General features: G+C 37.7%; 1 protein-coding gene across 1 annotated transcript in view; it reads right to left on the bottom strand.

The window, feature by feature from the left end:
- Nucleotides 1-5,157: 5,157 nt before the first annotated feature.
- Nckap1 (NCK associated protein 1) overlaps nucleotides 5,158-14,475 on the bottom strand; it is a 103,270-nt gene continuing 93,952 nt past the window's right edge. The window contains exons 27-31 of the mRNA XM_004628636.3: nucleotides 13,290-13,383; nucleotides 12,598-12,714; nucleotides 11,827-11,936; nucleotides 8,240-8,329; nucleotides 5,158-7,258 (exon numbers count right to left, since the gene is read on the bottom strand). Coding sequence (XP_004628693.2) covers nucleotides 7,142-7,258; nucleotides 8,240-8,329; nucleotides 11,827-11,936; nucleotides 12,598-12,714; nucleotides 13,290-13,383 — 528 coding nt within the window. The 3' untranslated portion in view covers nucleotides 5,158-7,141. The remainder of the gene's footprint in view (nucleotides 7,259-8,239; nucleotides 8,330-11,826; nucleotides 11,937-12,597; nucleotides 12,715-13,289; nucleotides 13,384-14,475) is intronic.

The following is a 14,475-nucleotide window of genomic DNA, read 5'->3' as shown; positions in this document are numbered from 1 at the left end:
AAAGGTAGAGAACTTTGCCAGGCAGATGGCTCAGTGGAATAAATGCTTCCCTGGCAAGCGCAAAGGCCTGAGTTCAATCCCCAGTTCCACCAAAAACAACCAACCAACCACAAAAAAACACTGGGAACATTTTTTTTTCCTGTTCTTGCAGAGGAGCCTTTATGATGTTCCAAAGAATATGTGATAGCCTTTCCCCTCTCTTCCTTTTAAATAAATCAAGTTTTACACAGGGAGATCATTTTTAGATGGGAGATGTGTGCTGGTAATCCAAGGTACACATTGCACCTCCACCTGGGAGCCCCCAGGCTACTGGCCCTCTGAGATCTCCTCCTTCACCCAGAGCAACAGTCACATTCGCTCTGGACTTGCAGTCTACACTCACCATAAGAAATCTGCTTCAGAAGTTCACTGAAGCTATGCCTGGCAAAGCAGAATTTCTAGAATAGGCTTTGTTCTGTATACGGTAGCTTGGAGGCTTTGGGCTCTTTTCTGGAAACATACCTATTACACATGCCTTGTTTTTTAAAGAAGGCTGCATGGTTCACAGCTGGAGAAAGCATGGTTTAGAGTTGTGTGATTTATCTTTTGGACTAGAGGTATGATATTAGATGGCTTGCCAGCATCCTTCATATCTGCATTTGGATGTGACAGAAATAGCAAAACTCATGAGGGGGGTCATCAGCTGCTTCCTTGGTCATGTCAGGTGCCCTGAGGGCCAGCAGTAGAGGCAATCATTCCCCAAGGGCGCTCCACTGTCCCAAAGCCTCTGAGCCTCTGCGATCCTCACTGTGTGATCAGCTGCCAAAGGCATTGCCAGGGCAGTCCTGAGAAGGTGAGGAATTGTACTGGTTAGGGTAAAATTTCAAGGGCTCTTGAGCCCTCATGTTGGTGACAGGAGATCACGAGTAGCCAGAGTGCTGGAAGCGTTTCTGGAAAGGCCTAAGATTAAAATTAAGTGTCTCAAAGTTCCTGAATTATCTTGACCCTAGTTAGAGGTGAGTGACCAAAATGAAAGGACCATGTTATTTCAGGAAAGTAACCTAAACTGTCACTTTGTAGTATCTCTGTGTACCTGTCCTTGCTCTCTGTATTTCAATGACATTTCTAGGGTTAAAAACAATTTTTTTGCAACATGAAGTATCTTTTCGGACACCGTCCCAATACTCCGTCATTATGCTTTTTGATGAGGCTCAGGTTTTGCCTCTTCTCCCTCAAATTTCCCATACAAGTGAGTAACCTAATTGGAAGGCATCTATGAAACCACTTGGTGTGTCATCATCGAGCTATGGCTCCAAGCACTGGACATCGCCCACCTCCCTGTAACTCACCCTGCTCCTCTAGAACAGAGAATGTGGTATCTGTTCCTTCTGCGCAGCAAATGGCATCACTAGCGACGGAAGGTTGGACAGAGGTATGGCACACTACATAGCTGTTGCCCGTCCTACCTCCAAGATAAGTTTGAAAACTATTATGACTGGGTATTTGACCAGTCAGAAGATGAAATAAACATAGACCCTAACCTCAAGGTATTCTCAAAAACAGAGACATCTATATGCAATAATTACCCTGCCTTGGACATTTTAACACATGAAATATCATTTTATAGTTAGCTAGCTTTTCTTTTCTACTTCACCATTCTGTCCCCACTCTATGACACAAGGTATTTTCTCAAAACTCTATTTGTTGAACTGATGTTAATATAGGGCACAAAGTTTGATTTGTAAGTTTTATCATCTATGTATGATGGGGAAGGGAAGCAGAGGCTGGTGATTAAGGCATTTTTAAGGTTTACAAGCAGCAGAAGATGGCCCTTTAAAGAGACTAGTGGTGTTTGTGTTCAGTTTTTCATTTTACCAGTATATTTGAGAAGTACATAATGGTCACATTTGTCACAGGGATTCTGTACCTGCACATGACTCGTATCCTGATTCTCTTTCTCCCATTCCCCTCCCCTCTCTTCAACCCCTTTCCCTTATTTACAAATCTTTGTTTTCATTTTTTCTTGTTCGTCCCTTTTCCATTTTAATATTTTCTTCATTGTTCAAGTATGATCAGGAATTTGTCAGAGAATGTAAGAGAACATTCCATCCTCGAGTCAGGAAATGATGTGGAAAAGCAGAGGCTTCCAAGGAACAACGGGTACAGGTGTCTTGGGTGCTACAATGACATGTAAAAGGCTAAGTGCACAGCTACAATTCCCCCTGAATGTTATCACTATGATCATCTAAAATGCACCAAATTTAAAAAATGAATAGCCCCCAAAGTACAAGCTTTATATATTATACATCTATTGCATAATATATAGAAATACAGTACAATGAACATATAGTATAGAGCAGTCTTAAAATGTTTTTTTTTTCGGCTGATTAATAGGACATTTTTAATAATTAATACTTTGCACATTGTTATCTTCTCAGCAGTCATCCACAGCACAAGCAGCCAGGACGTCCCATCAAAACACTACTACTACAAATCCTCTCACTGAACCAAGCAAATGCAGCCATACATCTAGCCTAACTATTCTGTATATACAAATACAAAATGGTCCTTCCTCTGTATCCCGCCTCCCCAGTTCAGTCCTGTCAGAGATGGGTATTCTATTGGCATCTAAATATTATAGGTGCTGGAATTCAGCGAAACAATCCAACACAGTCCAGCAGTTCACAATAGTAGGGGGTTGTCCGTAGAAGTTGTTGACTAGAGCCTTTTACAGCTCAGCATATTAATATGGCTTTACTTTATATAAGCAGTCTTAAAATGGATTTTATCCTTTTTAAAATTAATTTATGAACTTGGTACAGGTGCCTCCTGTTTTCAGCCTCCCCAGTGCTGGGATTACAAGTGCACGCCACCATGCCCAGTCTCAGCGGCCGACTCAGGGCAGTCAGTGGGTGGGGGGAGGGGCATTGAGGCAGGTGGTGCCCAGGATCAAACCCAGGTCCCTTAGCTTGCCTAAGCAGGTGCTTAGTCTGCTGAGCTATCTTACCTGCCCATATCTTTGATATTAAAGCTGAGGAAAACACTCCCATTTAAGAGAATTGAAGATTACTGAAATAAGATTTGTGGAACAGACTGACATAAACATGCCCCATTCTCCTGAATAGTAGTTCTGATATGCTGCTAAAAAAAAAACCACCCAGGACTAGGGGCCGACAAGATAGCTCAGCAGACTAAGTGCTTACTTCAGTAATACAAGGACCAGGGTTTGATACCCGGTCCCACATGCAGCACTGGCCCTGCCCATGGGGTGCTCTGAGCCAGCAATCAAGTCTGGGTGTGGTGGCACAAGCCTGTAATCCCAACACTGAAAACAGGAAGATCACAAGTCTGAGCTGCCCTGTACCAAATATATAAATGGAAAATATTGGGGGAAAAAAAAAAACCAGGATGCACTCTGATAGTAATTTCACAAGCAAAACCAAAATGCCAAAAATCCTGACAAACAAACACAATTTCCTGAACAACTACTCTGTGCTTGCAACAGTCCTCTGAAGTAGCTACTGTACTCATTCTACACTTCAGGAAACAAACTTAAGAGAAGTCAAGTAACTTGCTTACAAATGACAGAGCTGGGACTCGGCCACGAGATTTGTCTGACGCCAGGGCGCCCTTAGCTCACATTCACGTTACCCTAAAATCCTATCAGGCACCTGGCAATGTTCCTTAGCCTCAGGACCATGTCTGTAGCAATAAGACACGCGTGTGTGGCCACAGTCAGAGGAGCTCTGTACCAAGAGCCAAGCAGCCAATATTCTAGCCCCTACACCTTTTCTGTGATTTTAGTTAGTTTAGTCCTTTAGTAGGGTGAGCTAGACATTTCTAAGGTTCTGTATCTATGAAAGACTAAAATGTTTCATTCTGGCAATGCTGCGATACATTGCTCTTCAAAGGATTAGCTATTTTGAAAATGCAGTGAGCTTATTTTTGCTAAGAGCAGAAATGAGTTCCCTTCACTGATACAAGGACAGGTCCTATATATTCTAAAAGAGGATCCCGTCTCAACAACTAATGTAGCTTCACATTTTTATAGCCAATTCATAATTTTTGTTGACACAGAAAGTACTGTATAAGACTTACAAATTAAGAGTATTTTCAAAATTGGCAAATATACAATTCAGAGAGAGAAGGACTAGGACAGATATTTGATCCAGGAGATTAAGCTAAGAAGAATCAAAGAAATACAAAAGTAAAAAAGGAAACACACAATTTTGGACCAGGAAGGACAGAAGTGGGCATAGTGCTCTTATATCCACTGCCATTTATCCAGGAAATGTCACTTCCAATAGCTATATGTAGTGACGAAAGAAAGACATAAGGAGTTATTATTTTAATGAATATTCAAAAAGTCTTACAAAGAACACAACCATATCTAAGTTCAATCACTGTAATATTTATGAAGTTACATTTCACTACCTGATAGAATTTGGGGTTGGTTTAGAAGGCCTAATGGTACACAATAAACTCTATTTTCAGATTAATGTTGTAGCATCCCATTTATGTTCATTTCTTTATTAACCAACTTTTAACAATTAGATCTGTGAACTCTGATTCTGAAGCAAAGAGAAAAGAAGGGAGCCAGATAAGAAAAGCCAAACCACGAGCTAGCTGGAGAGGCTCCCAGAGGGGCCTTCTCTGCACAGACACTAACTGGCACACTTCGCTCTAGCTTTTCAGAGGGCAAGCTTGTGCTCGACTCCTAAGCCTGTACCTTCACTGCTCCTCTCCCAGCTGTTCCTTTCTGGTTCACGCCCCTCCTTTCTGTGTCAGCTTAAATGTTTTCTCTGACAGAGGTTTTCCCTGGTGACACTTCTGCCTCCCAGTGTAGCATCCTGCATGTTCCCAATCACTATCAGAAAGTTGCTCTTTTACTGTTTACCATTGCTGAAGTGCAAATTCTTCAATGAAAGGAGTAACCTATCTTTCGAACCATTATAACCAGGCATCTAAATATATTTACTGAATAAATGGAAAAGTGGCAGAAACCAAGCAATTTTACTTTTCAGAAATACCCTAACGAAATAACAGGTCAAGTTCACCAAGCTACAGATACAGGATATTAATGAGAAACAAGAATTGTCTAAAATGTCTGTCTAAATAAATTTCATTGTAGCATACAAGGAGGCGTTAAAAAGAACATCCAAGACTTTTTTTCTTCTACTGAGTAAAATAAGCGTCTTACCAGTCAGTATGTAGGGAATGATCATGTCACTAGAAAAAGCCAAACAGTGTAAGTTCAGAAGAAAATGACCAAGATTACAACAAGATATTAAACACAATGGTTATCAGTGTACTTTTAACTGGTTCCCACATTATTCTTGCTCAACTTTCCATGGGGTGCAGAAAAACAATAAAACAGAATAGAATATCTAAGTAATAAATATGTCTTGCTTTATGAGAATATAAACTTTGGACAAGAAAAACTCCAGGTGACTATAAAAAGGTGATCCTTTTTTCTTGGCCTATCAGTGGTAGAATGTGGCTTATTTTTATCCTTGTACTCTCGCACACATTCTGGAGTGCATATACTCAAATGCCTACTTTAATCTCTCTAAATAACCCTGCCAGTAAGTTTATTACCACTTTGAAATTGTAGTACTTTGAAGCAGACCACCTTAAATCTCAAAGTGATTACAGGATAAAATGGCTGACATTATTTAAGCCTGAAAATATTCTATATTTAAGACTTGCTCTAAAAAATTCCTTTGGGAATTATTAAATATTTTTAACAGGATAATTATTCCCTGCTCTATGTATAGGCAGGACACATCACATACAATTAGCAGCCTTATCATGTGACACCCTGATTTCATCCCATTCTTTGTATGTGAACCAAGAAAACACCCTAACTGACCTCACGCAGCCGGCTTTCTCACAGCCATCATTACACACTGATGTGGCACCCTCCAATCTGCACTAGCTCCACCTTCACTAGCTTCTCCCATTCTTCTAAATATTCCATATTGTACCAGATATAATTAGCAAGCTGATGGAATACAAGCTGTCTTTTAATTCAAAAATCTTTAAACAATGTGTTTATGTTATTTTATTTAGATTTAATACTTTTATTCCAGTGGAATATTTTTCAAAACATTTGAGTTTTTTAACAGCTGGCCTCATATAAAATATCACACTTGGATAATTAAACCAGATTTAAACTAAAGTTTGCAGTTTGGAATGGTGACAAGCACCTGTAATCCCAGCACTTAGAAAATGGAGGCAGGCAGACTATGAGTTTAAGACCGTCCCGGAGTCCACATCCAGATCCTGGACTGAAAAAGAAACCACCACATTTCTGCGCTGCTGAGCAAGACTCCCCGAGGCGGCCGCGAGCGCCTCAGCCCGCTGTGGTCCAACCTGCGCTTACTCTGTGCTACGGCAGGAACACATGAATCTCCAAAGCTTAAGACACAAAAGCAGTCAGGGGCGGGCGTTGTGTCAGCAGCCGACCAAGGCCCCAGGTTACTCATTACACAGCCGAGCACGGCGGCAGTGCTAATGCCAACAGGCACCAGGATGTTAGGTCTAAAAATTACCACTGAGCTTTATACAAGCAACAACGTATGCTGCCGCTACACTTTCCAGACATGTTCTGCTTCTAGTGCTAAGCAGTCTTTAACATTTTTAATGTTATACAGTGTTAGTTTGGCAAAAGTTTCAAAATAAAGTAGAAATGTATTCCTAATGTCACAGAAATGCACATCCAATTTTGTTTTCAGTAAGAGCCATAGGTACAGATCAGAATTCTTCGCTATATGAAATAATTTACACACAGAGGAATGCTATAATATCACTATCTAAAATAATCACTAAATACAGTTTTTTGCAGAAATAAACAGGCATCAGAAATAAACAGGCAGAGTTTGTTTTCAATATCAAAAACGTATTATGTATGCTTTTCAAACAAATGATACTCCAAAATTATAGGAATAATCTCAGTGAATTCAGTGAATGTGCAATCTAAATCAACCAGTATGCTATAGTACAACCATATTAAGAAACCAATGATCAGAAAATACAACTGTATGAAAGAAATGTATAATCCATAAAATTGTCTTTCAGGCCTTCAGGTAAAATAGTTCCACAGTTTACAGATAAAACCAAGGCAACAAAAATGTGTGCTTGTCTTGAGTAAGTAGATATTCTATGCAGAAGATGTAACGCTTTGTTTGTAGACAGCATGGTATGCATTTCTCAGCAACACATAAGGAAAACAAGATTCCAAAAGATCCATCGTCAGGAATGGTGATTCCTGTACAATCTGCAAAATTCCAAAAATGCATTAAAATGTAAATAATTTCTTTTTTTACTCATTTTGAGAAAAAGATAAAATAGAAATAAAAATGGAAATAACTTCTAATAGGAACATTTATTAACAAGAAGAAAGCCATAATTCCTATGCTGTTCCTATCAGAAATAGAAACAAATTATTTCCATTTACTTTAAAATCTAAAATGTAAAAATGCCAGCAATTCCTACCAAAAATGCTTAAAAATATCACTTTTCAATTAAATCAATTAATGGGAACAAAATGAGCATTTTCATTGCCCTCAATATATACGATATAGAATCTGAATAAGACATACATTTGAAATATAGTCCATACCATGAAACTTAACCAGGGACTCAAAAGTGAGGTAGGAAGCAAAATTAAGCATAAGACTAACCATAAATGGAAAGCTATAAATTCTAGAGTTCAAAAGGCAAAAAAAAAGATTTTAATATAGACCAGAGTAATCATGAAAGACCACTGTAAGAGGTTTGAGTCATCAGGACAGACATAAATTCTGCAGGTGGTGAAGGGAAATGACTCTCCTGAAAGAAGAGCCACATGGTAGAAACAAGTACAGCTGGTTCAGATGCTCGGAGAAAAAACTGACAAGGCAACAGACGCCCAGGCAATTACATTGAACAGGCAGAGCAGAGTCAGAATGTACAAAACTCAGTAACTTGGAAAAGAACTGAGATGATACTTTGGGAAAAATAAGACCCAAAACTGTCTGAAAACCTACTCACAAAAGAATACACGACACAGTAAATGCTTGTCTTTGATTTAATTGTTTTTTTGAGGTTAACCTAATGTAAAAGGCTGATATGATTCTTACTAACATCTTTTTAGAGCAATAGTATTTTTTGGGAGGAAAGGACATAAGACATGAAAGTCACTTCAGCTTGCCAATAAATGGCACTAACAAATCATTGAAACATTTTTGTTATTAATAAAAACTAAAACAAGACTTACCATATCTAGTAGTAAATAAACAGATTCTCTATTTCGTGTGGTAGTTTTATCTGTTTCCTGGCCAATTTTCAGTAGACTGGAGGATGCAAGCTTAAAAACATATACACATATTATAGTGGTTTTTAAATAAAATGCTCATTCATCACTTTGAGTATACTTCCATTTTCAACATATTTTCATCACTGAGTACATGTAAAATATGCAACAATTAAATAACAAAATGAAGTCTGATACCTTACATTCCAGCAGTAATTCAGAGCTATCAAGCTATAAATACAATTAGTCTCATCAGTCTTTTAAGATTAGTATTTTTCCTAAATACCAGATTTTAGAAAAGTCTGTTTCTTTTTTTTTTTTTTTTGTGGAACCGGGGATTGAACTCAGGCCCTTGGGCTTGTCAGGGAAGCACTTATTCCACTGAGCCATCTCCCCTTCCCTGGAAAAATCTGTTTCTTAAAAAGCTTCAAATTACTTTCTCTCTTCCTAGTATCTGAATTAACTATATAATAGCTCCTACCCCCTCACTTCATCCACCTTACCCACAGTAAAATGTGGTCAAGAAATATTAAATGGAAAATTCCAGAAATAATCCACAAGTTTTAAACTGCATGTGAGGAAATCTTAGGCCATCCTGCTCTATCCTACCAGGAACATGCATGAACCATCCCTTTACTCTCTACCTGAATTATTAGACTGACTATCCCAGCAACACTGTGTATGTGTTCAAGTAATCCTTTCCATGATGGCCCCAGAACACATCAGCAGTAAGGTTGCCGATTTGGATATGCCAAAGAGAAGCAGTATGTCCTTTAAAGGTAAAAGTTTTGAGTTCAAGGAAATACAACAAAAAAGCTCCTATGCTGAGAGGGCTAAAATTCTTACTATGGATATTCTCTTCAAAAAATTATGAAGGAAAGAAAAATTTGTGCAACTTTTACTGCGATACCTCAGTGTGAAAGTTATGGCCACAGTGCATGGTAAAGGCTTAAGATGTAAAAGGCATTAATTTTGCGAGTAGAAGGTAAACAAAAATGTGTCCAAGTTAATGGCAACATGTCACCCAGAAAGCACCAAGCCAATATACAAAGACTTCAGCAAACGTTCCTTCAAATTAGTGACAAACCATTTACTGCATGTAAAGGCTAGGTGGCAGATTCAGGAATAGATCTGGACTGAAAGTTATCAAAATTACTGGAGAGACTGCATCTGTGAAAGAAGCAGCTGCTGTCACAGTCTTCAACTGTGATTAAACTAGGATCTCCTGCAGGATGATGCAAAAAAGAATTAACATTCATAAAAGTGCAATGGGGGCACCAGGGTATAAAACATGGAAGGGCAGGCTGACGGATGCTTTGTGGAAGTGCTTCAGGGCACATGACCAAGCCAGTTACAGCGTACAGAACGAAGAACACACATGATCTCAAAAACAGCTGTTCTGGCAACATGATCAGAAAGTATGGGTGACAGTCACCTTGTTTTTATAGTGGTTCTACCAAACGTTCATTCCGGAAGGAAAAAAAGAAACACTTTGAAAAGGCAGAGTTGGAATTTAATGTCCTATTAGTAATAGATAATGTGTGTGGCCAAATGGTCTGTCTGCTATAAAAATCACAATCTAGAGATTGTTATTTTTACCCCCAAATATAACCTCTTTTTCTTCAGCTCCTTGACCAGGGCATTACTGAGTTTGTCAAAGCCACCAACATCTGCATTGTATTTGACTATATTCAATCAGCAACTGACGCACATATACAGCAGTTAATCTGGACATAATGCAGTGCTGGAAATATTTCATTACTGCTGATGTAGTAACATTCATCAAAGCTGCCAAGGAGCGGTAAAAACTAGAAACTGTATAAAGAACTTATGAGTCATTTAAGATTTTAAAAGTCTCTCTAGGGACTGACGAAAAAGTCAGGAAAATCTTTTACACAGCAAGACAAGTTGGTCAAGTAGGATTTGCCAACATGCTTGATGAAGGCAGTATTCAAGTTAAGTGGTAACAAAAAAAGGAACTAGAAGAACTTGTTGAGTCCTACACTGAGGAAGAAAAAGAAGAAAACTGAAGCACAGCCAGCAATGTGGACATGACTGAAACTGGTCATGTCTTAAATTACACAGATTTTTGAGGACAAAATTATGAGACACAATCTTTGGATGGAACACAGCACTAAAGTCACACCTATGGACATCAAAGGATCATGAACTCTGCAGCAACACTTGGTAAGTTAAAAAGGAACAATATTTCTGATTACAATGTTCTTCTACAAGGCTTATGAAACAACAACAACAGTAGCAAGGATCCTGAACCAATGACACAGTCAGGTTTCTGTGATCCAGGATCACCTGACAGATGAGCCTCCTTCTAAGACAGTGCCAGAAGACCAGCAGCACTCTACTGCTGTCACAACGCCCACAGCATTCACCTCACCTAGTCTCCTCCTACGGGAACTATATCATCTCATTTCAACATGGTGAGCATATGTAAAGTACAATAAGGTATTTCAAGAGAGACCACATTGGTGTAACTTATATTACTAGTTATTTTCATTCAATGTGATCACAGGTATGTAGTATAGAAAAACTCAGTATATACGTGTTTTAATATACTGAAATCAATTTATCTATCTGTGTCCATCCATCCATCATCTATATACATACCTATATAACAATCATTCAGTTCTAACTATGGTAAGGGGGACTAATACCTTAGGCCCTAAATAAGACAATTTCACGTTTGAGATACTGTGAGATTAAGACAGTTTCTGAAATGAAAGAAAGTGGAAAGAAAATTAAAAAATTTTTCAATACTGTTTTCCTTGAAGTGGAAACTTCAAGTTATTGATGTCTTTGATTTTTAAACTAAAAAGTATGAATTTTTACAGGCCAACAGGATTCTCAACTGAAAAGAAGTAAATTCTAGAATTCTTTATGCCATGGTGTTTCTTTCTTTTAAGCAAAGCACAGAAATTACACTAATAAAGGATTAAGAACAAACTGCACTGCTATGGAAACTAAGAGCTATATTTTATAAGACTAGATTTACCACAACTGCTTTTCTGGGTATTATGTAGTATTTTTACTATTGAGTCTGTCCCTATTAATAGGTTCTATTCTAAATAAATGGAAATAAATCAAATACATCTTTTAGAAGACACATTCTTTATCTTTGAATCTATTTTCTTTTGATATTTTTTTCCCTTTTAAACTATAGGAGGGCCGGGGAGATGGCTCAGGATTTCAATCCCTGGTTCCGCCAAAAAAAAAAACGACAGGAAAATTTCTAGGGCAGTCGAAACATAGGCTTAGTGCAGAGTTCTAGAAGGCAGGGAGAGAATTATAGTTGAAAGAGAAAAAACTATTCAACTGTTCCTTAATTACACTGGAATTTCACCAGTTCCTGCTTTGAAAAGAAAAAAATTAAAAGAAAAATGAAATTCACATATTTGAGAAAAGAATTTAAAGACCAAAGGCACCCCAAAAATACAATGAAGTAAAAGAAAAGGAAATTTATTTTGTTACATCTCATAGTCATGATTTTCAGTTTCCTTTACAAGATGTTATGAGTTTTATTTGATGATACATACCGCCAGAAATTCTTTAAGACGGTCTTCAATGCTTCCTTTGTGAATTGTAAATAAGGCTGCGGCTATCTGGTTGATGGCTTTAGCCAAACAATGAATGTTGTTGCAGTGCCCTAAGAAAGTACAATAAGGTTATACCAATTCTATGTGACCCCCAAATATTACATAACACATAGAAGGCAATGCTTTAATGATTTCAATTTACACAGTGAAATGATTAGAATAGAGCACAAACTTGTTCCTCCCCTTTCCACTACCCTCCTTCCCTTTCTTCCTGCCTTCCTTGTACCGGGGTTCAAACGTGGGATCTTGTGCTTGCCAGGCAGGCACTTATGTCGCTGACCTATCTCCTTGACCCTCTTTTGTTTTCATGTGGACTAGTTTTTCTTTTTTTAAAAAAAACTGTGTAGCAAGACAGCAACAATTAGTTCTGTATCACATCAAACAGGGACTTTAGAAAATTCCTACCATCTTGGAAATTTGAAATATTGAGCTGAACATTTTATCATTCAGTCCTTAAAAATAACCCTATGACTATGGATATTCCCTCATCATCTTCTACCACATTTACATTCAGGCATGTATGAGCTTACTTACGTATATTTCATATATAAGAAAATCGGGATTTCAAAACAGAGAAGACTACCACAGGTTATACAGCTGCTGAGAGGCAGAATATAAGTCATATTTTATTACAAACAAGGATCATTTACTTAAAGAGAAAAGTATCTCCTATACCACAACAGTGCCCAAACAATTTAATACCACTGTTACCTTCTATAGCAGGACTGTACTGTGACATCACATTACTAGCCAGTGTCGGTAAAGAGACTGCTACAAAGACCATGAGAAGGCAGGCAATTTTATATTCTTCTTCTGGACTAATATTTTCTAAGAGAAAAACATTAAGAATAAAGAGATGAGCTATTTATATTGCACACAAGTCCAGAATTATCCAAAGTAGTGATGGCAAGTTTTTAGAGCTTTAAATGACAACAGTCATAGGTTTCCCCAGCAGTGACTTAAGAGTGTTCTAGGTGCTGCATTTCAAAGGGCTGACCTTAAAATTTTGCAAATGTTCAATATTATATAAAAAGCACAAACTTTACTGTGACTCTAACACACTATTGAAATGTGTCACTTTTTTCAGGTATTATCTGCTATTAAATGGACTATCTCTCATTGGCACACAAATACTGTTCCCTTTTCTGTAAGGATACATGGTATTTTAATCACCAATGATAATATCAGCCCGGACACAGATCTCTGTTCTGGGAGTTTGTGTAACAGCGTAGTTGTTATGCAGATGTGAAGTCTTAAGAGAATGAGGCTAGTAAAACCTATAGTGTTGGTAGATTCATCAGTGAAGAAAATCAAAACTTAAACCTTGAGCCACTCCAACTATATAGACCTATGTGCCCTGGCAACTTTAACAACAGCCCTATATGTTTACTAATGCATTTTACCTGACTTTTGTGAAGAAAGAGCTACTACCAAGGCAGGATCAATCTCACAAGGTAATCCAGCAGCTGATGATAACTCATATACATTCATTGCAACCTGAAAAGATACGATTATAGAGTATAAAACATTCTAACAGATATCTGAGAAAGTTCACTTAGGAAGAAAATACTTATTGGTCAAATCACAAACTACTTCAAAGGCACGAGAGGGCCAGGGAGATAGCTCAGCAGCATAAGCATCTGCCTGGTAAGTGCAAAGTCCTGAGCTTGATCCCAGTTTAAAAAAAAAAAGGTACTGGAGAATTTCTGAAACTTGGATGAAGCAGAAACTACATATGTAATAGAGTGTAACTAACCTGTAACAAAAACTGAGTACTATATGATATGTAACTAGTTATAACTTCATAATGTTAGGCCAAATAAAACTTGTAAACTTTCTGTGACAGATTATAAGAATTATTTTTGTTACTGTTTTTCTCAGAAGTATAAATTTAAAATATGTAGTCAAAAGGGATGAATAAATGACTAAAACAAGATTGGACTAATGTGGAATACAAATATTTTATAAAAAATCACAGTGGTTTAAACACAGTAAATTATTTATTACAATAAATTTAAAGTATTAATTTTAAGAACTTAGAAGTTCTAATGACTAATCACTGTATCACATATGGATCTCAACTACCCAAGATATTCTGATTGCTCAAAACCACACTTAAGACCTATCAACACAATTGTTGCTTCTCATATTGCAGTAAGAAAACCTCAGAAGTAGTCTGTACAGCTTATAATGAATGGAATCATGCCATACGTTATATTCTAGATAAGCATATTTGGGACATATTATTCTACACACAAAGATGGACTCAAAAGGGACCACAAATCTAAATATAAGAGCTAGAACAAAACTCTGAGAGGGAAATACAGGCATAGTTCTTCCTGACACTGAGTTCAGCAATGACTTGTTAGACATCATACCAAAAGCATAAACAAAAAAAGAAAAAACACAAGTCAGACTTCACTGAAATGAAAATTTTTTGTTTCCAAAGACACCACCAAGAAAATGCAAAGACAAGTTAAAGAATCAGAAAAAGGGCTGGTGAGATGGCTCAGTGGTCTAAAGCACCTACTTAGAACAAGCTTAGCAAAGCACAGGGACCGTGGTTCAATCCCCCAGCACCACATGCCA

Source organism: Octodon degus, unplaced genomic scaffold (genome assembly GCF_000260255.1).
Source record: "Octodon degus isolate 3935 unplaced genomic scaffold, OctDeg1.0 scaffold00025, whole genome shotgun sequence".
In the NCBI taxonomy this organism is placed as follows: Eukaryota; Metazoa; Chordata; class Mammalia; order Rodentia; family Octodontidae; genus Octodon; species Octodon degus.
The sequence above is the reverse complement of the archived record's forward strand: the minus strand, read 5'-3'. Positions and strand labels throughout refer to the sequence as shown.